The 23,708-nt window shown below is 47.5% G+C and overlaps 1 protein-coding gene across 5 annotated transcripts in view; it reads left to right on the top strand.

The window, feature by feature from the left end:
* PLCH2 (phospholipase C eta 2) overlaps positions 1-23,708 on the top strand; it is a 339,924-nt gene that overhangs the window by 266,134 nt on the left and 50,082 nt on the right. For all 5 annotated transcript variants that reach the window (XM_081016003.1, XM_081016004.1, XM_081016006.1 and 2 more), the window contains one exon: positions 4,405-4,563. In XM_081016003.1, the coding sequence (XP_080872129.1) occupies positions 4,405-4,563 (159 nt within the window). The remainder of the gene's footprint in view (positions 1-4,404; positions 4,564-23,708) is intronic.

Below are 23,708 nucleotides of genomic sequence, written 5' to 3'. Positions count from 1 at the left end.
TGGACAAATGGCTGCTGGTGGATACGAGCCACACATCTGAGCAACGGGCTCACATCCTGTGCGAACTGATAACTGTTCTTGGCAGTACAAAGTGCTTGCAGGAGGCGTTCCAAGTCATACAAATCTGGAAGAAAGAAGCCTGGCCATAAACATGATCAGGACCATGAACGCTGGAAGGTTCAAGATGGATGAAAGGAAGTCCTTCTTCATGCAGTGCATAGTTAAATGGTGGGAGTCGCACAGACCAGGAAGCAGCAATAGCCACCAACTTTTGGATGGCTTTAAAAGAGCACTGGACAAATTCATGGAGGGTAGAGGCTGCAACCTGTGATCCAGCAGGGTATTCCTATGTTCTTATGGTGCATGTGGAAGGGTGGGCGTAGCCAGGCCAAGTACTTCAGCACCAGGGCAAGGGACCTGTGGCCATCTAAATGTTGCTGGGCTAGAATCCCCATGATTCTTGACTATTGGCCATGCTGGGCTCATAAGAGCTGCAGTCGAGCAACATCTGGAGGAGCACAGCTTCTCCATCCTTGGCTTAAACTTCCAGTTGCGGACTGGAAACTGGTGACACAAGAGCCTCCAAGACGGACCGTCTCCTAGCCTAGGAGCCTTCTGGAGAGCTTCCCCACTGCTTAGCATCAGGACCTCCTCCTTCTGGACAGCTCCCTTTGCCTGGCTTGCAAGGCTGCAACTGTGTGAGGAACCCTCTCCCAGGTTGCTCACTAGGCTAAAAATGCCAGCATGAGGTTCAAGCCCTAGAAGCAACGGGAGTAGAAAGTAATTTTGTCTGTTTTCTCAATAGCTTGCGCAAACACTATAGAAAATCAATACTTAACCCAATTGAATCTGTTGCCGTTTGCCTGCTGCGAATCTTCCTGGGCTTCACTCAAGCACCAGCCTTTAGCGAGGAGAGGAGATGAAATTTCATTTTCCTTTCTCCCCTTCCCACCCCCCACAGAAAAAGAAAAGAAAAAGTCTTGGAGGAAAGTTGGGAAGACGAAACTAAGAGAGGAGAAATCTTCATTCCTTCTGAAGGGGCCCATCTGTATTGTATTAATGTTTCCTTTTGATTTTGTTTAAATTATATTTTAAAAAAAGCCGGAGCAGGGACCTTCACTTTGTGTTGCATCTTTGTCTTCATTAGCTTTCAATTTGTTTCATCTGCTTTAAAAGGAGAGAACAAACAAACAAACCAAAACTTTCTGCAGGCAACATCTGGGTTTCCAGATGCGTTTGACAGGCCCTGCTCTTGAACGGCACTTTGAAAGCACGGAAACTGACAGCTGGTATTTTGATACCATTAATCCCCATTCGGTGGCTAATTAAGAAAGCATAGGCTGTGTTCTTCTGAAGGTGCAAGTTGCTTGGAAGTTAGAGCCAACAGGTAGGAAAGATGCACACATATTCCTACTGTGCATCATATGCCATTTAACCCTCTTCCAAGGAAGCCGAAAACCAGGCAGTTTTATGAGGTCGTTTTCTACCCTGCACAACTTCCAGTGTAGTAGAAAATCAACACTGGGTAAAATGAAACTGATAAATACAGTTTATGGTATATTTTTTCTAGCCAAAGTCAATTCACACATGTTTCAGGATTGTAAAGTGTCCGAAAACAAAGCCATGTGTGTAGTGTCAGGAGAAGGGCACTAGAATTCCTTGCCTGGGTTGATTTGGGCTCAAAACACCACATCAGACTCTATATTTTACCCCAGTAAGTTAACATTGCCTGTTTTTCTTCATTGTTTCTTTTTAAGCATATACTCCATTTGGAAAATTCACTTGGTTTTCTTGGCATTTTTGTGTGTGGGGTTTTATTATTATTATTATTATTATTATTATTATTATTATTATTTGCAGAGTGAAAACTGTGCCTGAAATTTGGGGGCCTGGCTCACTGCTGGGCAGATATCAGTAAAGTAAGAGAATGACATTGTAGGTCTATTTCTGAATGAATTCTGCAGTGAAAAGTGATCCCAGGGTGGCTTCCAACCCTGTTTTCGTGGGGAAAGTTTTAATGCATAATCTACAAAGAAGCTCCAGAAATAGACCAGAATATATAACAGTACTATGCTTTTAGAAGGTACTTTTTTTCTGAGAGCTCAAAGCATTCCCCATATGATTCTGTCTCTCACTCTCTCTTTGTGGACAAAAATACTAGTTTCTATTTATTACATGTGGGACCTGCTGCAAGAAAGTTGCTGTGTGGAGTGTCCCTGTTTGATATTGCGGCCAGCTGGCTCTGCCCATATCCAGGACACTCCATTCTGTTCCCCTGCTTGGTATCCCATTCTCCATCCCAGCAGACATTCATCATTCTGTGACCACAGAGCATGCACAGTTTTTATTGGCTGTTCCACCCCACCCCCCAAAAAAGAGAGTTTCTGTACTTTTGGAAAGTTTGAGGCTCCTCCAAGCATACTGAGCATCCCTTTTATTTGTCAGTAACACTGTTTGGGCTACACAGTGAGCATATCTCATAATTTGAGTTTGCTCTTAATACATCTAAGTGGAGTCTGTTTGCTTCAGATCCCACTTACATGTATTAAGAGAAAACTCAAATGTTGGAGTGCTGCTGTTCATTGAGCTAGCCATGTCATTTTAAAGATCCCATTCCATTCCCCTTCCCCATTTTCACTGCCCCATTTCTCAACATCATCTGACAATTGAACAACCTCATTCCTCACTGGACTGGGTTTGTTTTATAGTGGGGGAAGGGTGCTTATGTACATGTGTGTTCTCTTACATTATTTTTCTAAAGATTTTTGGTACTACTTCAAACCTCAAGGGTTCCCACAAGCCTTCTAATACCTCCTCCTCATAAATGGATAGAGCTGTTGTCTTTGTGTAAGGATCCTCAAGGTGGTGGTTAATATATTGGATGAGACATACTTGGGCCACTTTCCTGTCTAAAACAAATATTGTGTCTGTGGAGTGTTTTGATCGCTCTGGAGATGCTATCTAAATACAGTGGTACCTCGGGTTAAGAACTTAATTTGTTCTGGAAGTCTGTTCTTAACCTGAAACTGTTCTTAACCTGAGGTACCACTTTAGCTAATGGGGCCTCCCGCTGCCGCCGTGCCACCGCCGCACGATTTCTGTTCCCATCCTGAAGCAAAGATCTTAACCCGAGGTACTATTTCTGGGTTAGCGGAGTCTGTAACCTGAAGCGTCTGTAACCTGAGGTACTACTGTAATAAGAATAGCCGTGGTGCTCTGCATTGGATCTGAATCGCCAGCTCCATAATACCAATGGAGGACTAAGGATACCCTGTGCTGGTCAATGAATGCAAAGATTCTGAGATGATTGACAGGGACTTGGTGCTGAATTTCTGATTTGCCTCGCACCTAACTGTATATTAAAATGGTTTAAAAAATAGAGTCTGCAAATATGCTTTTTAGTGAGGAAGCCCCATTGAAGTAGGACTTACTTCTGGGTAAGCATACATGGGATTGCATTTTAAAGGGGTGGGGAACCCTAAGCCTTTCACTGTGTATATGTTCAGTATATTGCTCTTTTACACTGAATTATGACCTACCTACCATTGACTTATGATAGGTTCCACATCGAGTACCCTTGGCCACCTCTATCTCAATCACAATTTTTCTCTCTATGGGTCCAGCTACCTTTAATGGCTAGTATTTGGCTCCCTTGCAAGTGATTTAAGCCTTGGAAAAACTGTACGACGATGAGTCTGCTAAGGTTTCCTTCTGTTCCGGAAAGAACGCTAGTGGCTTGGTAACAAAGCATGTCTCGTCAAAGTTGTTCTTGTTGCTAACAGTAGTTTCCTCCCTCCACCTTTTTTTTTTTTTTTTTTGGTTCCTTTTCAGTTTTGCAAAGTATTCTTAAAAATATGTGCTTTTCGCTTTTCCTTTCAACAACATCACTCTGTTTGATCACAGACAACACATTCGAGGCACTTTTCCACCAAAGGAATTTGTCTTGTTGAGGGCACTTCAGAATACCTCTCCTGGGTATCAAGAAGAATTCTATCATTCTAGCAAAGAAGACTAGAATGATAACTTTGCTGCCCAGTGTAGAAATCATGGGGCTATATCCATCCTGCAGACTCAAACTGAGTTAGCAGTCATTCCCTGGGAAGGAGGGCTGGGGATCTCAAACAGAGGGTTCTCAGCACCTTCAGCCAAACAATATTTCCCAGGATTCCTTGGGGGAAGCAATGATTGTGTAAAACCAGCATCTGTTTGTAGTGCGGATATGTCCCATGAGACTACCAATCCAGTCTTGGCATGTAGTTTATTTTGAGCAAATGTAGAGCTTGCCGTAGTCTGTTTCCTTTTCATTTAACGTTTCTGTAACATTTTAGTAGGCTTTGGGCTAGAATCCAAGTGTCCAGCTCTCCTGTGTGTCTTAAGCCCCAGCCTCCCCTTTCTTACCTGCAGGCCTCGACCAATCGGAAGCGAGTGGAGAACATTGCAAAGAAGAAGCTGGACTCTCTGATCAAGGAATCCAAAATCCGCGACTGCGAAGACCCAAATAATTTCACAGTGACCACCATGACGCCCTCTGGGAAACTTGGCAACAAGCATGATTTCAAGAAGGTAATAATAATAATTTATTATTTATACTCTGCCCATCTGGCTGAGTTTCCCCAGCCACTCTGGGCGGCTTCCAATCAAGTGTTAAAAACAATACAGCATTAAATATTAAAAATATTTATTATTTTTATAAGGTAAAAAAATTGTACTCTTGGGTTTGTTTGTTGCCTCATCTGCTTTGCTACAAAAGACAAGCGGAGAATCGGGTTCAGGACCATTTCAGTTGTTTCACATGGCTGTTTCCCTGAGGAACAAAAAACAAACAAACAAACACATGAACAGACACCTTTAATCCCCCTTGTTTGCAGATTCAAAGGCCCTGTTAGGCCGAGGTCTCCATCTCTTTATATAGCAAGTATATTTCATCTATACTTTATATGCTTCCTGCAGAAAATGCAATAAGTATGGGGCATAATTCCAGTACCCTTAAAGCTCTCAAAAGATCAATCTCTAATGTTGCATCTGTAGTGTTGTAGCTCCATTGTGGGCCCATGTTTATAATACTGTGTGCAAATCTGGTCTCTCCGTCTCAAAATTAAATATAATAATATCCAGAGAAACTGAAACAAAGGCCAACAGAACCTTCCTTAGGCAAGGCTGAAAATTTTTGGGAATGGCATGCATTTGGAAATAATTTTTTCTGAGGCTGTATAGACTGTATAGGCGGTGCTCATCTCGTTTTATTGGCCGAGGGAGCCGGTGTACAGCTTCCAGGTCATGTGGCCAGCATAACTAAGCCGATTTTGGCAAACCAGAGCAGTGCACGGAAACGCCGTTTACCTTCCCGCCAGAGCAGTACCTATTTATCTACTTGCACTTTGATGTGCTTTTGAACTGCTAGGTTGGCAGGAGCAGGGACCAAGCAACGGGAGCTCACCCCGTCGCAGGGATTTGAACCGCCGACCTTCTGATCAGCAAGCCCTAGGCTCTGTGGTTTAACCCACAGCGCCACCTGCATCCCGTTTTAAGCATAAGACATCCCTAAAGAATTCTAGGAATTGTAGTTTAAAGGTGCTGGGAATTGTAGCACTCTCTCTCTCTCTCTCTGTGTGTGTGTGTGTGTGTGTGTGTGTGTGTGTGTGTGAAACTATAGCTCAAAGAGAGAAACGAAGAGTGAGAGTGAGTGAGAGTGAGTGAGTGAGTGAGGTGCTTTAAATGTATGGTGCTATACAGCCTTAGTCCCTTGAGCCCATTACAGATCAAAACCCTTCAGAGTTCAGGAAAAATACGTAAAGGAGATGCATTTTGCCACAAGTCTTTCCTCCTGCTCAGGGGCGGAGGAAGGGGGTGCAGTGGGGGCAGGCTGCCCTGGGTGTCACCACTGAGTGGAGTGGTGGCACTCACTGCAGGGCCTACAGCACCCCTGAGCCATGCATCTCTCCTGAGAGTGACACAGTGGCTTGGGTGCCTGCAGGCTCCTTGCTGCCCCAAATGGTCCGCCCGCTGCCTCCCCCTCAGCTGTAGGGCGGCTGAGTGGGAGGAGGCAGGCAGACTCCTCAGAAGCCCTGCGGAGCATCCTGCCCTGGCTCGCCCCGCCCCATGGATGGATGGCCCCGCCCCTGGGTGCAGGGCATGCCCGCTGCCCCAGGCACCCAATTGGCTTGCTCTGCCACTGCTCCTGCTCCCACTTCTCTTTCCATCCTTCAGTCTCCCATCAACAATGTGAGGGGGTGGGGAACACCCATGACAGGTCCTAGACACTACCGGATACGTGCCCTGATCTCCTAGGAACCCTGGGAAATTAGAAAATGTAGGAACTGATTTAATCCCGGAGTCAGACCCAGCCAGGCCTTTCTGTCTGACCTCTGCTTCTGATGAATGTAGGTGGAATAGCTGAGGTTGTAAACAGTTATTTGAGGGGAGGCACCAAATCACTTGTGGTCCTTGTTGGGCTGATGGATAGGGTGGTGGTCTTGCTACCCTGCCTTTCCCCTTGACAAAGCCACCTGCAATCAGTACTCTCCTGGGAGGACTGTACCATCTGCTTTTTCTTTAAACAAAGCAAACCTGCATTCAGCTGCTTTCAGAGAGCAAGGGAATTATTACTCCTCTTATTAGCCCTTTTGCTGCCTCTCTGCCAAGGTACTCTGGGCCATTTTTCTGCACCGCTCCACTAATGTCAACATAAACGCCGTTGTGTTGCCTCAGCAGGGCTGACTCTTCCCATTAGCGTGAGTTGTTCTATTAGCAGTGTTAGTTGTGCTTGGATAAATCTGACTGTATTTTTAGAGTAGCAGCATCCTTTTGTTTGTAAACACAAACACCCACACAATTCTCCGTCGCCTTTTAAATAGCAGCTGAAGTCTGAGAAATCCATCTATTTTGGGATAGGTCTCTTTTTTGTGTCATTATTTGGTATTTCTATTCCCGAGTAGTTTTCTTTCTTTCTTTCTTTCTTTCTTTCTTTCTTTCTTTCTTTCTTTCTTTCTCAGCTTTGGCATGCTTAAATGTTCTCTTTGTTCTTTGGTTATTCTTGCCGGATAATTTCCTACTAAGGGGCCAACAGGTATTAAGGATTCTGCCTGTGGAGAACAGGATGTGCCATGGGGAAGGAACAGGAGGGGGGGTTTTGGGACGGGGGGGGGAGGCTTAGGGATGGATGAATCTGTCAACTTCAGTTTCTCATGTTTTCCAATCTTAAATTCCGTTCTTCACATTTCTACAGCAATTTGTTGTTGTTTTAAAAATCCTCAGGAAAAAATTACCAGCATTTTAGTGAGAATTTATCCCAGAGTAAACATGTTTGTATGCAGTTTTGATTCATATAAACATTTGTACAAGCATTTTTCTCCAATATAATGCATGTTCGGACATTCACTCAGGCATGCATTTTATGCATACATGCATTAGCTGAGATTCCTGCATTGCAGGGGGTTGGACTAGATGGCCCTTTGGGTCCCTTCCAACAATTTTATGATTCTCTGATCTGTGTACACATTGTGTGCTTGGGGAACTGCACCTAAAAAATTTGGAGAACTGAGAATTTTGAAGGATGGCTGTGTTTCCATTTGCATGCTGATTCAAAAAGTGTGAACTGGATGGTTTCTCATTCAAATGCAAGCTGAGTTGAACTTCTTGCTTCAGCCTCCTGTAAGTCTATCCCCCTCCTGCAAAAAAAGACAAAAGAGATGATACTTTCATCCAAAGGAAGTGGTGTCTGAAAAAGAAGTCAATTGATCATTCACATTACATGCTGGCTGTTCAAAGTTCTCTAGGGACCTTTAGCTGGAAGTGTCTGGGCTAAATCCTTTGGACTGAGACTGTACGCTTTGAGGTAGGGTTGCTGGATTGCAGCCTGGAGACCTGCCCCATAAATGCCTCAGGAGGCGAGACACCGCCTGCCCCCATCTCCCCCAATATGTCACAAGCGGGACTGCCGTGTGCCGCATCAAGTGCAAATACAGAATCATGTGGAAGCAAGCTGCCTAGTGGCTGATCCCTAATAACACAGTTAATCCTGACTGATCACCGCTCTGGCTTTTTCCTCTGCGAGGACAATTGAGCTTGAGCACTAATGGGGCAGTCATTGGCTTCTCTGTTAATCATGACAAATATTTATTGTCTGCCCAGATTGCCCATCCCTTTGTATATGTTTCCATGTGCCTGCTCTCATACCACCAGTTGCGCGAAGGACACTGATGCAAAGAGAACTGGTGTTCTGTTGTTGTTGCTCTTCTTTTTTTATCCCCACTGTGCTAAACTATTTAATATCTGTTTGTTTCCGAGACAGCAACTGCTGCTGGCTTGATCAGAAGCTGTTGAGTGTGTTTGCCTGGGGGTAGGAGAGGGAAATGGGGAGAGCATTTCAAAGAGGCCACCATTATTAGCAATTTATGGCTGCCATCTACGCCTCGGGATTTTTTCTAAAATGAAAAGCAGATGCAACTGGGTTCCAAGAAGCCAAGTTCAGGGAGGAGGGCCATAGCTGGGTGGAAGAGGATCTGCTTTGCATACAAAAGACACCAGGTTCAGTCTGTAGCATCTCCAGGTGCTCTCTTGAACTCAGGAGAGCTGTCACCCATCAACTTAAGCAATACTGAGCTAGATGCACCAGCGGTCTGATTCTGTGGAAGGCAACTTCCTATGTGTGCAAGAGAGTTCGCTGGCAAGGCTTTTGTGCCTTCTGAATCAAACCTGAGGAAGCATCGTGAGGAAGCAGCTGCCAGTAATGCTGGGGTAGCTAAGTCGGTAGAGCATGAGACCCTTCATCTCAAGGTCACGGGTTCAAGCCCCAGTGTTGGGCAAAACATTCATGTCTTGCAGCCGGTTGAACTAGAAGACCCTGGTGGTTCCTTCCAAGTCTACAATTCTATGATTCTTCCTTGGGAGGAGAGCAGTCCCCAACAGATACAACACTTGGGCCCTGATTTTTTTGGGGGGTGGGTGCCTTGGTGCTAATCCTTCCTCTGATTCTATTGAGGTCAAATGTCCACCATAGTCTATCCAGCTAGGACCGGCTGTAGGGCCAGGTTAGATGCTTGCACAGGAAGAGCGTGGTGTGAGCAGATGCTCTGGCTAATTGGGCTAAGTCCCTTCTGCCTTTTGTGCTGTTTCTCTCCTCTTCCTTTTGCTTCTAAGCTCACCTTTCATTCAGAGGGCATTTCTGGCTCTCTGCTCATGAATGAAAGGAGAAGGGGAATGAATTGCTGCCTCCCGTGTCTCAATCGGGATCTGCCTGTGAAAACAACATGTTTAATCTGATCTCAGATGATGTTGTTTTCTTGGTCCGTAGCTCCTGCGGGGGAAATGAAGAGTGATTTTTCATACACACCACCACTGTTCTCTGTTTTGGTTAACACTTAACTCTGGGCTGACCTTCTGATAATCTGCCCTTTAATTATCAGAAGGGCTTAAAAAACAAACAACAGTGAAATTGGCATGCAGTGAGAACGGAGCTCATTGCTTTTTATTATAGGCTGCCAGTGTATTTTTGTTAAGGTATCTGCATTTGCAACAGATATATCACATAAGTAGGAGGGCTTTTTCTAAGGCAACACAGGAACATTGGAAGCGGCCTTATACTAAGCCAGACTCTTGGTCCACCTAGCTCAGTATTGTCTACACTGACTGGCAGCTGCTCTCCAGGATTTCACTCAAGAGTCCTTCTCAGACCCAACCAGAGATACTGGAGATTGAACCTTCTGCATGCAAAGCAGATGCTCTCTTTCTCTGAGCTTTAGTCCTTCCCCAGCTGCATTATGAGCTTGCAGCTGAGGTGAGGATTTGAATCAGGGACTCACTGTCTTTGTCATCATGTTCAAGAGGTGAACCACAATTTCTATAAAGACCCCTCTGAGAATTTCTGACATTTTTCTTTTTCTCACTCTAAAGAAAGTGAAAACCACTTTGCAGAATTATCTTTGTATGTTCTCAAATGTTATTTTTGTTATAGTGACTCCCACCCCCCACCCTCAAATACCTAGAAAGGATATTGTGGAGAATGCAAAGCAGTGACCTGGCTACCAAGCCAGTTTGCCGCAGTAGCAGCAAATAAGAGGGGTGGGGGAGAGGGGAGAGAGAGAGAGAGAGAGAGAGAGAGAGAGAGAGAGAGAGAGAAGAAATAGGAAGAGCCTGAGCTTCGCCCCTCAGGAAAAAGTTGGAGAATTTCTCCCCCACCCTGAGAAATCCAGTGAAATGCTCCCCTCCCCATGTCCATGCCCGCTAACAAGGTGGATAATTTTGAGAGGGCTTTTTGAACACAAGGTGAGCCAGACCCAATATTTCTTTCTCTGCAAAGCAATCCGCAGCAGCAGAAAAGTGCAGTGATCCTCCCAAATCCAAAAGGTAGGCTAGGCTAGGGTTACCAGATGTCCCCGTTTCCCGGGACAGTCCCCAGATTTGTGAATAAGTCCCCGGACAAATTCCATCCCCGGAATGTCCCCGGATTTCATCTAATGTCCCCAGGAAATGCAGCAGCGGCAGTCTCTCAGCAGCCTGGAGCAGTTGACTCTGGCTGGCTTCAGGAACTCCCCATATGATGGTGGTGCAGGGGCTCTAAGATGCAGCTTCCAGGCTGCCTCCACCTTCCCTGACCCCAGCAAATAAGCTATGAAAGGAGGCTTCATGCTGCCTTTCAGAGCAGCCTCCCAACTCCTACTTGCGTGCAAGCAGGAGCGGGGTGGGGATCTCTCAGCTGTGAATGGAGGCTTCATGCTGCTTATCAGAGCTTGGCTGCCAGCAGGAGGGGGCAGGGATTTCTCAGTTAGGCAAAGGGAAGCCTCCCTTCCCAGCTGAGGGATCCCTGCCCCCTCCTGCTTGCACGCAAGTAGGAATGGGATTGGGGCAGTTCCGATGGGAAGGAAGGCATTGCGCTGCCTGAGAGATCCCTGCCCCCTCCTGCTTGCACACAAGTAGGAATTGGGATGGGGCTGCTCCGAAAGGCGGTTAATTAATTAAAGTGTCCCTGGATTCATTGGAAAAAAACTGGTAACCTTAGGCTATGCAACCACCATGGCATCTCCCAGGTATGCCATACTACAGTTCCCATTATCCCTGACCATTAGCAATAGTGGCTGAGGTTTATGGGAGCTGGAGTCAAACAACATCTGCAAGGTACCATGTTGGCTACCCTTGCCCTGAGGGGGACTGTAGGGGGCCCAGTACATTTTTTCATTGTGTTTGTTTCTACACAGCCAGAACGGATGCTGAATCTATGCATGAGATCATTTGGATGGCTTAGAGGATTAGAAAAAATCATAGAAGAGAAGGCTGTGTTCCACTTTCACTGTCAAGAGGCAGTGTGCCCATGAATGCCAGTTGTTGGAAATGGTACAGGGGGGAGAGAGTGAAGTTGCACTCAAATCCTGCTTGCTTGCTGGGTTTCCCATGTGCATCTGGTTGGCCACTGTGAAAACAGGATGCTGGACTAGACGGGTCTCCTTCCAGCGACTCCTGCAGCCAAGCTGGTGCCAAACAGATTGTTCTGCTTTCCTTTTGACCACTGAGGCTGCGAGGCAGGTCTTGTCATCTGGGCATCCCAGGACCTCCATACACACTGCCCAGGCTTGCATCCCAGAGAGCTCACTTTGGTGCGGCTAACGCTGCAGAAACAATGTGGGAGGCAGCAGTTATGAGTTACCTGTCTCTGCAGCCACAGCAGGTGCTGTGATTCTCCAGCGGTTTGACTTCACCCTAGATGCAAACTCTGTTGTCTCTCGAGACAGGCAGGTGCCAGCAGCAGCAGCAACAACAAAGACACCGTCCTTCTCCCCCCTTCCTCCCCCCAAGCAAACTGGATGTCGACAGACAGCCCTGAATTTCTTAGCACTTGAAGAAGGGACAGTGCGTTCCCCTTTGCCAACAGAACCACTTCACTCACATTCCTGGATGCAGTTCTCCCTGTTGTGATGTTCCACTGGTAGAACATCAGCCTATTCTTGCACATGCTTACATCTTGCTGTCATTCTACCACTCGAGAAACAAAAGGGTGTGTGTGTGTGTGTGTGTGTGAATCAGGCTTTGTTCATTCATTACTTTCGCTTTGGTGCTCAAATTTAAGCCCCGGAATGTCACAGTGGATTACAGCTTCTGAATATTCTCTGCTGCTGCTCCCTTGATGGCCAGCCTACATTCCATATGCCTCTTGAGTTGAGTTGTATAACTCTCTGACGTCTCGGAGGCCTGCACAGGAGGGAGAGAAACATCCAGGCATATCCAAGTCCTTGCTTTTAATCTCTGCACCTGAGCGGCAAAGCATAAAGATCACCTGCCATTTGCTTGGATGTTAGTTAATAAGCTGTTGAGATGAGGTCTGGAGCCTTCCTGAGTCTGTTAAGAAGCTAATTCTGGATGAAAGGTGGGGGCTGGAGGAGATTGCTTCTAATCCCACAATCAAAATCCTTATAGGCTTGTTAAGATATGAGTTTACCAACAGCTGTTGCCTCGAGAGATCTTGAAAGGCTTGTCTACGTTCAGACACTCAGGTAGGGAAGGGGGATAGATTAGATTGATTTCACATTTAAAGGTGAGCCTCTATGATCTGCACTTTCCGAAACAATACGAGAACAAAAACACAGCCACCCCTAAAAAAATTGCAATGCTCAGAATTTTTCAGTATAGTTATCTGACCCTGCAATATGTTCAGAAATGTGTGAAGTGTCCATACAAATGTGATTTGTATGCATTGCGTTAAGGGAAATGCATTGCGTTAAGGGAAAGATCTTGCAGAAATGTTTATATACTGGGCAAAATTGCACACAGAAAAATGCATATTAGGAGAAATTTGCACTAAAATGCCGATGAATTTCCCTGAGTATTTTTAAAAATTACACACTGAGGTGGTAATGCAAAGAACTGAAGATCAGAGAAATGAGAAACTGGGGGGAACAAAAAATGGGCAGACTCATCCATTCCCCCCCCCTCAGGCAGTTACTGGGGGGCTCCAGCATTACTGGTCTGGACCCCAACTTATGCCTCCCCTTTCATCAGTTTTCTGTACTCCAGTCAGTGGCAGGCAGGTAGTTCTAGAGGGAGCTGCTATTTGCATTTCCCACAATGCCTTGGAGCAGTGCAATACCTGGGGAATTGTGGGAAATTAAAACAGCAGCTTCCAGATGCCCAGCCCACATTAGGATGCTATTGTTTGCAAGAAGCCCCACTAGGCCTCCTCTAGCAGACGGAAGGCATGACTTTTATCACCCCTGGTGTGGATTAGGACTGGAGGACAGAGAGGTGATATGATAGCCATCTTCAAATATCGGAAGAGCTGTCAAAGGGAAGATGGCTCCAGCTTGTTTTCTGCTACTCAAGAGAGTAAGACCCGAACCAATGGATTCAAATGACAAGAAAGGAGATTCTGGTTAAGCATTAGGAAGAACTTTATGATGGTAAAAGCTGTTTGACAGTGGAACTGGCTCCCTTAGAAGGTGGTGGACTCTCCTTCAATAGAGGTTTTAAAGCAGAAGTTGGATGGGCGTCTGTCAGGAATGCTTCAGTGTTGATTTCTGCATTGCAAAGGGGTTGGACTAGATGTCCCTTGGGGTTCCTTCCAACTTCACAGTGCTATGATTATAAGTCATTTAAGAAGGGAGGGAGGGAGGGAGGGAGGGAGGGAAAGTGAAAGAAAGAAAAATGTATCTCCAATCTACTTCTTTAGGTAAGTGACAGGTTCAAGGAAACCTCAGCCATAGCCCCATATCGATTTTGGGCCATTTCCAGTTGTCCAGTCATTTCAACCAGACACCTGGAATGGACTCGGAAGAAGCTCCAGTCCCTGAAACTGGCAAACATAATCTGTTCTCTCTACCCCTCCCACACTTGAGTTTTCACTCTCAGCTCTAAATTTCATGTATGAAGCATTGCAAATTGAACGGCACAGACAAACGCCATGCTTTTCAGCGGATTCACTTCACTCAATTCACCTGCAAGGCGTCATGTTCTAAGTAATCGAGTGACGACAAATCAAATGCAGTTTGTGCTTGTGTGAACAAACCGCTCTGGGAGAGCCCAGCAGTCTTGATGGATTTATTTCACAGAGAGCGAGAGAGAGAGAAAGGGTGAAGGATTGGCTGCCTTTGTCACTGGGGCTCAGCTGTCTCTGTGATGGAGTGCTGCCCTCTAGAGGAGTTATGATTCACGGGCCCCAAAGACTCTCATTCATTTAATTCTGCGTGGGTTTTTTTTGTATCAGTAGAGCTGATTCACAGCACTTGTTCATTTTTTATTCTTTTAAAAAATGTATTGAAGTCAACATGAGTCTACTCCTTCTGTATCCCAGTTCCCAGCCAGGTTGGCACCATGGGACCCATGACATTCAGTGACATGTTACATGAACATGTTATTGTGAACAAGTCCTCTTCAGTGTGTATGTTTGTTTGTGTGTGTGTGTGTGTGTGAGAGAGAGAGAGAGAGAGAGAGAGAGAATAATATATTCGACTACCTATTATAATTGCCTTTAGTTCATGTTTTAACATATTTATTTTGAAACAATGTACAATTCTGTCAGGGAACTGCCATCGGAAGGAAGGGAAGTGAAAGGGCTCACACAGGTTGGGAGAGACTCAGCAGCTGAAGAGGGAACCAGTAGGGGGAGAGGAGCTGGGCTGAGGGAAAGGGAGCTGGAGGGATGGCTCAGAGACACTTCCAGCGAAAACAGTGGGGAGGTTTCAGGACCTCCTGTAGGGACACCCACTCCTCGCCGGAAACTGTCACGCAGAGAGTCCAGAAGACGTGTTTCCGTTAAGGAGCTTTTATGTTGGAAGCGATTCCGAAAGCAACCACTGTCGGAATCTGCCAGCGACTGACGGAGCCATGTTTAAGGGGCTCCGTTACAGACAGAGGTTTGCAAACTTGACCAAACTCTGAGGGACTAGGATTTTACACACAAGCAGCTCATCGTCCCATCACAGCATTCCGACAGTCTTCGTGAGCAGCTTGTGCAGGAGAAGGCATCATGAGCAACCCAGCCGGAACCGGAGAAGCAGGAGCTGGAGCGGGTCCAAGCCTGGAAGAAAGGTACCGGGTGTTGGAGGTCCAGCTAGCGCTGCAGACGGCGAGGCTTGAGGAGAGGAGGGCTCAGGATGCAGACAAAAAGGGGAAAGACACCCAGCTCGTCAGAAAGGTACCAGGATTGGTGCAGAAGTTTGGGGGGGAGCCCAAAGACTATCATGGCTTTCGGACAGAGATGCAATATGCCCTCAATCTGCAGTTTGATGAATTCCCTGACGAGGAATCAAGAGTGGCTTTCGTGATTGGGCATCTTGAAAAGGGGGCGAGAGACTGGGTTAGACCCCTGATGGCAGCGAATAGTGACGTCCTAAAGGACACGATGAAGTTCTTTCGCGCCATGGATCTGATGTTTTCCAGCGATATTGAACAGGGAGTGGTCCGCAGACAGTTAATGGCTTGCAAACAGGGGAGCCGATCTGTCCGTGAGTACTGGACTGAATTCACCATGTTGATCCATAAATTGGGGTGGGATCTATCGGCGGAACCCATTCAAATGCTTTTTGAAGAAGGGCTTTCTTCGGCTGTGAAAGACGAACTTTCCCGGGCGCCCAGGGCGGAGTCTATGGACCAGCTGACCAAATCAGCGCTGACCATAGGAGCGCGCCAGGAGGCGAGAGCATTGGAGAGGCGGGAAGGGAAGGGGGAACGTTGGAAGGAGTTCCGCATTCCAGACATTCCAGAGCCAACTTTCCCGCCGGCAGAGCCGATGGAAATCGGAACAGCGCGCGCGCGCGCAGTTTCAAAGCCCAGTGAGGGGGGAAAGAAGGAGGGAAAAGGCGCCCGGAAATGCTATCTCTGCCAACAGCCAGGTCACTTTGCCAGAGTCTGCCCCCAGAGGAAGGAATGGCAAGGGATGGTAGGAGCTGTGGAGGGAAGAGAGGAAGAAATACCGAAGCAAGTAAAAGCCAACGCCTGGCTGCCACCGTCGGGGCACAGCAGTCAGGCCAAAGAGCAGTGAAAGTGCCCACGCCAGAACCTCCTAAACCCGCCCTAGTGATAGAAGTGGCGCTAGAGCTGCCAAACGGACACCCTCTAAAGATAAAGGCGCTGTTGGACTCAGGCAGCTCCTGCAATTTCATGAGCAAAGAGTTTGCAGCTGAACACCAGATACAGACGATCCCTTTAAGCAACCCCCTGCAGGTGACCACGATCGATGGCAGGGAGCTGTTGGGAGGAGAAGTCAGCTTGCAGACCGTCCCAATGATAATGAAGGTGGCAAGGCACACCGAACTGATAGCGTTTAATGTGGCCACCTTGGGAGGAGCTCCCATTATATTGGGGATGAGCTGGCTAGCGTTACATGATCCGCTGGTGGGCTGGCATCAGAGAGTGGTTTCTTTTGGTTCAGCACATTGCTTAGAACACTGCAAAGAGGGAAAGGGTTTGGCAGGGGCCCAAGCCACCCTAGCAGGGACTGAAGTAACGGAGAACGTGAAGGTACCACGACAATACGCAGATCTCCGCGACGTCTTCAGCGAAAGGGAAGCTGACCAATTACCCCCGCATAGACCCTTTGACTGTCAAATCAATTTACTCCCTGGGGCACAGCTCCCTGTAGGCAAGCTGTACGCCATGTCAGACAGAGAGATGCAGGAGCTAAGAGAGTTCATTGACAAGAACCTGAAGAGAGGGTTCATCAGAGAGTCCAGGGCGGTGGGGGGCAGCCCAGTGTTTTTTGTGGATAAAAAAAACACGAACAAGCCGAGGCTTGTGTGTGACTTCAGGGCCTTAAATGCAGTGTCAGAACCAGTGGCTTTCCCTATGCCCAGGATTGACGACATTTTGACAAGGGTCAGGAAGGGAAAGATTTTTACTAAACTGGACCTAAGGGGGGCGTACAACCTGATACGAATAAGGAAGGGGGATGAATGGAAAACCACCATGTTCACCCCTTTGGGGGCATTTGAATATTTAGTTATGCCCTTCGGCCTACAAGGAGGCTCCGCGTGCTTTCAATCGTTTATGAACCACGTCCTGGGGCCTTTGCTTTACAAGAATTGTGTGGCCTTCTTAGACGACGTGTTGGTGTATTCTGAGAATGAGGAGCAGCATGTGAGAGACGTCAGAGAAGTGTTGAGCAGGCTGCAAGCCAACCAGCTGTGGGTGAAACTGGAGAAGTGTCAGTTTCATACCAAGGAGGTGGAATTCCTGGGGTATCGCCTGTCAGACAAGGGATTGGCCATGGATCCCGGCAAGGTCCAGGCGGTGCTGGAATGGAAAACACCCAAAACAAGGAAGGATGTGCAGAGGTTCCTAGGATTTGGGAACTTCTATCGTAAGTTCATCCGAAACTTTGCCCACCTGACGGCGCCCATTACGGACTGTCTCAGCAGTAAGAAGAAGTTCGTTTGGACTGAGGAGGCGGAGCGAGCATTTGAGGAACTAAAAAGGGCCTTCGCCTCGGAACAACAACTCCTGCATGTGGATTTACAAAAACCGATGAGAGTGGAAACTGACGCATCAGACAGAGCGATTGGGGCGGTGCTTCTGCAGCCAGGGAAGGAGGAGTCAGAGTGGAGACCGTGTGCCTTTTTTTCGCGAAAGCTGAACAAATCCGAGAGGAACTACACGGTGTATGACCGAGAACTACTAGCCATTCATGAGGCGTTCCGGAGATGGAGGCACCTGCTAATTGGCGCACAACATAAGGTGCAAGTGTGCACTGACCACAAGAACCTAGAGTATTGGAGGACGGCACGAGTGCTCAACCAACGGCAAGTGAGATGGGCCCAGGAGTTCTCCAAATTTAACTTTGAGATTTGTTACGTGCCAGGCCCAGAGAACATTAGGGCGGACGCTCTCTCACGCAAACCGGAATATTTGGAGGAGGAGGGAGCACCCGAAGAGAGACATGTCATTCCAGAGGACCGCTGGGTGTGTGGGGCGGCATTGGTGGGACAAAGAGAACTGGTAGAGGAAACAGAGAATGATGAATACGCCCAGAATAAGCTCAGAGGTCTTAGGGGTGAGGGAGAGGAACCAGGGGGTTTCGAGGAAAGAAATGGAGCTTTGTATTACAAAGGGGCACTGTATATCCCTGAAGGAGACTTAAGGGGGAGGGTACTCAAGCAGTTGCACGACAGCCCCACGGCGGGGCATTTTGGACAACACAAAACCATGTGGTTGGTCACCAGGGAATTTTGGTGGCCTAAGGTGAGGGAAGATGTACGGGAGTATGTAAGAGGGTGTGAGCAATGCCAGCGAGCCAAAGGGGAGAGGCGGGCACCGGCGGGGCTATTAGAACCCTTACCAACCCCAGAACGACCTTGGGAGGCAGTGTCGATAGATTTTATGACTGATCTGCCGAAGTCCAAGGGGAAAACAGCCATCATGGTGGTGGTAGACCTACTAACAAAGATGTGCCACTTTGTAGCCTGCTCGCATGCAGTCACGGCGGAAGAGACAGCGAAGTTATTTGTAGAACACATTTTTAGGTTGCACGGGGTGCCATTGAGGGTGGTCTCAGACCGAGGAAAACAATTTACTTCCAGGTTCTGGAGGAAGCTCATGAGCTTACTGCAGGTGGAGGTCAACTTTTCGACTGCCCGGCACCCTGAAACCAACGGGCAGGCGGAAAGAGCAAACGGGGTCCTCCAGCAATACCTGAGGTGTTATGTCAATGACAGAGAGAATGACTGGGTAGAAAAGTTGGCGCTGGCGGAATTTGCCTACAACAATGCCGAGAATGTGTCCACAGGGATGAGCCCCTTCTTGGCTAATTATGGGTGTCATCCCAGGGCTTTCCCAGGGGGAGAAGGGGAGAGATGGGGTGTCCCGGCAGCCGAGCATTTTGTAGAAGAAATGGAAGCAATCCATCGTCAGCTCCAACTCAACTTAGAAAGGGCGAAGGAAGAATACAAGAGGCAGGCAGACAAGAACCGAAGGGAAGGTGAAACCATAAGGGTGGGAGATAGGGTGTGGCTGTCAACCCAAGGGTTGCCGTTCAAAGGAGGTTGTAAGAAATTAAGACCCAGGAGATTGGGTCCCTTTGAGGTCATTCAACAGGTCAACCCAGTGGCTTTCAGGCTCCGGTTACCCAACCACATGAAACTGCACCCAGTATTTCACAGGTCGTTACTGTCACCGTATGAGGGGGGACGAGAAGGGATGGCCACTCGGGGACCGGTCATAGAAGAAAGGGAATGCAGCAGCCATGTGGCAGAAATCCTCGACGCCAGATGGAAGGGGAATCAGGTGGAGTATTTGGTAGCGTGGGAAGGAGAACCGGAGTCAGAAAACACTTGGGTAATGGCAGAAGATATCAATGACGAGGTATTGATAGAAACGTTCCATCAAAGGTTCCCAAGGAAACCTCAGCCTGTGGAGAGGTTCCGGAGGGAATACTTTGGGACCACCGATGAGGAGGAGGAGTTGGAAGGATTCTCGGAATCGGAAGGGGAAGGGGAGATGGACTCTGAGGAGGAGGAGTACTTCGAGACCAGGAACCGCAACAGGTGGAGAGAAGTGTTCGGGACATCGGAAGATGAAGGAAGTTCATTCCGGGGTTTTGCCTCCTCACCGCCCGTAGAGGAGGGGGCGAGAGGGGATGAAGGGGGCCCTGGAGGGGAGGTGGATGTCAGGGAACTGCCATCGGAAGGAAGGGAAGTGAAAGGGCTCACACAGGTTGGGAGAGACTCAGCAGCTGAAGAGGGAACCAGTAGGGGGAGAGGAGCTGGGCTGAGGGAAAGGGAGCTGGAGGGATGGCTCAGAGACACTTCCAGCGAAAACAGTGGGGAGGTTTCAGGACCTCCTGTAGGGACACCCACTCCTCGCCGGAAACTGTCACGCAGAGAGTCCAGAAGACGTGTTTCCGTTAAGGAGCTTTTATGTTGGAAGCGATTCCGAAAGCAACCACTGTCGGAATCTGCCAGCGACTGACGGAGCCATGTTTAAGGGGCTCCGTTACAGACAGAGGTTTGCAAACTTGACCAAACTCTGAGGGACTAGGATTTTACACACAAGCAGCTCATCGTCCCATCACAAATTCATATTTGTCATAGTGATACCCAAGTATTTAACTCCCCCCCCCCCCCAATTTGAAGCCCTGTTTTCTCCAGCAAAACCATCTGGTTTTCTGTGGTCATATCCTTTGTTAAAATTTTCATTTTCTGGTGGTTCATCTTAAAACCTGCTAATGTACCAAAGTCGTTTAGTTTGTCCGTAAGAGTTCCTGCTCCCTGCAATGGGCCTTCCAGAGTTAACACTGTCGTCAGCATATGCTCTTAGTTTCTTTTTTAATCTTTATTCCCACAATCCTCTCATCTTGCCTAGTACCTCTAAGCAACACTTCTAGGACCAGAATGAAAAGTAGCAGGGATAATGGACATCCTTGCCTTGTTCCATTCTGTAAATCCAGTTGGCGGAAGATAGCTCTCAGACCTCTTTTTCCACCACCCCAGCCTGCGTACACTCCCATTATTCTCAGATTCCCCTGTAGCTCCACAGCCACGCAAGGCCATGTGGCCGCAGAGTTGGCTGTAGGCCCTTGTCAGACAGCATCCCTGGGGAACAGGGCTGGAGCCACTGGGGGAAGGCCCTGTCAACCTTCTCAAGCTTTTCTGGGACAACAACTTCCCTTTCTCAGCTCTCAGGCCCCCCTGGGGTCATGCTTTGCTTGGCCTGGGCTTGGCTCTACTTGGCCTGACCTGACCCTTGCTTCTGCTTTCCCTCTGAGCCCCAGGAGAACAAGATAATGCTTTCTCTTCAGAGCACATTGTAAGGTAAATTGCCTTTTGGCCTCACAACATCCCTGTGATGTAGGTTAGGCTCACTTGCTGCAGAGCTGGTGTGGTGCGGTGGGTGGAGTGCCAGACTAGGACTTGGAGGACCAGGGTTCAAATCCCAACTCGGCCATGAAGCTCACTGGGTGACCTTGGGGCCAGTCACTGCCTCTCAGCCTAACCTACCTCACAGGGTTGTTGTGAGGATAATCTGGTGAAGAGGAGAACCTTGGAGAGAAAGGTGGGGTACAAAATGCAATAAATAAAAATAAACAAAATTCCAGGGGTCATCTGGTGAGCATTGTGGGGGCATGAACACTAATAATAATAATAATAATAATAATAATAATAATAATAATAATTTATTTATACCCCGCCCATCTGGCTGGGTTTCTCCAGCCACTCTGGGCGGCTTCCAACAGAATATTAAAATACAATAACCTATTAAACATTAAAAGTTTCCCTAAACAGGGCTGCCTTCAGATGTCTTCTAAAAATCTGGTAGTTGTTTTTCTCTTTGACATCTGGTGGGAGGGCGTTCCAAAGGGTGAGTGCAACTACCAAGAAGGCCCTCTGCCTGGTTCCCTGTAACTTGGCTTCTCGCAGTGAGGGAACCGCCAGAAGGCCCTTGGCACTAGATCTCAGTGTCCGGGCAGAATGATGGGGGTGGAGACACTCCTTCAGATATACTGGACCGAGGCCGTTTAGGGCTTTAAATGTCAGCACCTTAGCCTTCCCACCCCTAGTCTGCTCATGACACCAGGGATTGAGAGGCTTATATGAGCAACTTTTTGCAAACAAAACTAGAACCCCAAGATTCTAGGTTGAAATAGTGGCTCAGGTGCAAATTGATGGGTAAAGTAGAACAAAGAAAGCTGCCATTTACCATGTCACGCCATTGGTCCATCCAACCAAGTATTGCCTACGCTGGTGGACAGCTGCTCTCCTCCATGGTTTCAGTTTGGGAACACTCCCAGCCTTACCAGAAGATGTTGGGGACAGAAGCTGAAGTCTTCCTCCTGAAGTGTTAAGAAACCTGCCATTGTGTCATGCGCGGAAGCAGTTGTCTACCACACACCAGGAGCCACACACTGGGGTGACCTGCATATGCAAAAAACAAATCTACATTAGAGTTGCAAAAGAACTGCATCTCTTAACACTACAACTGGCCAGCAGAGTTCCACACAGACTTGGTGAAAGGGAGCCAGGTCATATTCACCTTTTGCATCCAAGGAATGCCGGGAGACAAATGTTTAGCAGAAAACTAATTTGGTTGTAGTGCAAAATAGCTTGTCAGGTTGCCAAAGGCTGTTCTACCGACTTATGCACAGCACCGCACTGGCACTCAGTATTCCAACCCCCTCCCAAAACATGCCCTTAATTTGCTGCCTTTAATTTACATGAGAAATTTCCTCTCCATGATGAAAATTGTCCCCTTCCTATGAATCAACTAAAGCTCTGGTTGCTTAGTCTATCAATTATAACGATGGAAACTTGCTGTCCTTTTAAAGCAGGGCTACGAAAGCTGGTCCTCCAGGTGATGCTTTTGCTCCCATCAGTTTCAGCCAGCGGGGCTGATGCTCAAGGATGATGGTGGCCTTTGCAGTCCAGCAAACATCTGGAGGGTCACTGGTTCCCTATTCCTGTTTTAGAGTGTCCCCTCTGCCCAATCACATGAACTTAATTGATGCAAATCTTCTGAAACATTTCCTAGGGATATTGTGTGCTGTTTTTAAATGGCCTGGGCTCCCAAGCAACTGGGCGTAAGGTTGCAAGTTGGGGTACCGGTGTGTAGTAGCTAGATCAGAGACCCAATAAAGCTGGCACATCTCATTAGTTGGATCCAAAGCGTTAGTGTTTAAATTAGTGTTTAAGCTCTCTTTCCCCCTGCAGAAAGAGAGAGGTGGAATCTCTTAGGGCCATGGGCCACATTCAAGAGAAGAGGATACCTTCTCCTTGCCTTGGAAAGCGTAGTTGTTAGAGTGGCTGGCTAGGATTGGGGAGACCCAGGTCCCAATCTCCACTCAGACATGATACTTAGGACAGTCACTGTTTCTCTGCCTGGCTAGGATAGGAATAGGGGAGGAGAGAGACTATGTATGCTGCCCTGGAAAGGTGAGAAATAAATGTCATAAATAAATAACTGGCCTCCAGTTAATTTCCACTCTGAGAGACAGGGAGGGATGAGTAGCTATTCTGGCCCTGAAGGCTAAAGCATATGGGCTACCATTCTTAAGAGGGTGGCTATTTGCATAGCAGATTTCTTCTTTTTTATTTTTAAGTTATGCTGTGTAGTCCTTGCGTGTAGGCTTTCCTTCAGCTAGGCCTCCTAGGAATGGGCCCTGCCTGCTCCCTGGGTCAATCTGAAGCAGGCTTGCTAGTATTATTCCCCGACCTGATTCTTGGTGGCAATTGTTAACAAGGCAGAACAGCTGAGTAATGCCTCATCTTGTACTGATTTCCTCTTAGCTCTTTTCATTGTTTATGAAGATGCAGGAACACATTTCTTCCCACTGATGTCCATTTAGGGTAGAGCTCTTTCTCTCTCTGTATCTTCAATAATGATGTTTTGATTAGCACCAGGTTGTTTATCTCCCTCCCCACTTTAATGGCACCCATTCCATCCAGGGGATAATCTGTCACCCGAAATGAATAATGCAACGTGGCAAGCTTTAGAAATGGAAATGGGGAGGGCTGAGAATGCAGTCTTTAGTAGCTCACTTTGTTGGATTTTTATTAGCTTTCTTTCCAAATTGTTTATTAATGACTCTGGCTTCCATAGCCGAATGCGCACAGTTAATGAGGAGGCCAGGTGAGTGAGATTTCTGAGAGGCGCGGAGCTTCCATTGGTTGCTGGCATGAGGCGACTAGAGCATAAAAGGCACACAGGTGATTTCTGCCTCCCTTACACAGTGCCAGCGATCTTGTTTTCCATAATAAAATGAAGTACTTTTTAATAACCAGGAGGTTTCATATGAAAAT

This window comes from Podarcis pityusensis, assembly GCF_964106645.2.
Source record: "Podarcis pityusensis genome assembly, chromosome: 8".
In the NCBI taxonomy this organism is placed as follows: domain Eukaryota; kingdom Metazoa; phylum Chordata; class Lepidosauria; order Squamata; family Lacertidae; genus Podarcis; species Podarcis pityusensis.
This window is presented reverse-complemented; position numbering and strand designations above follow the sequence as displayed.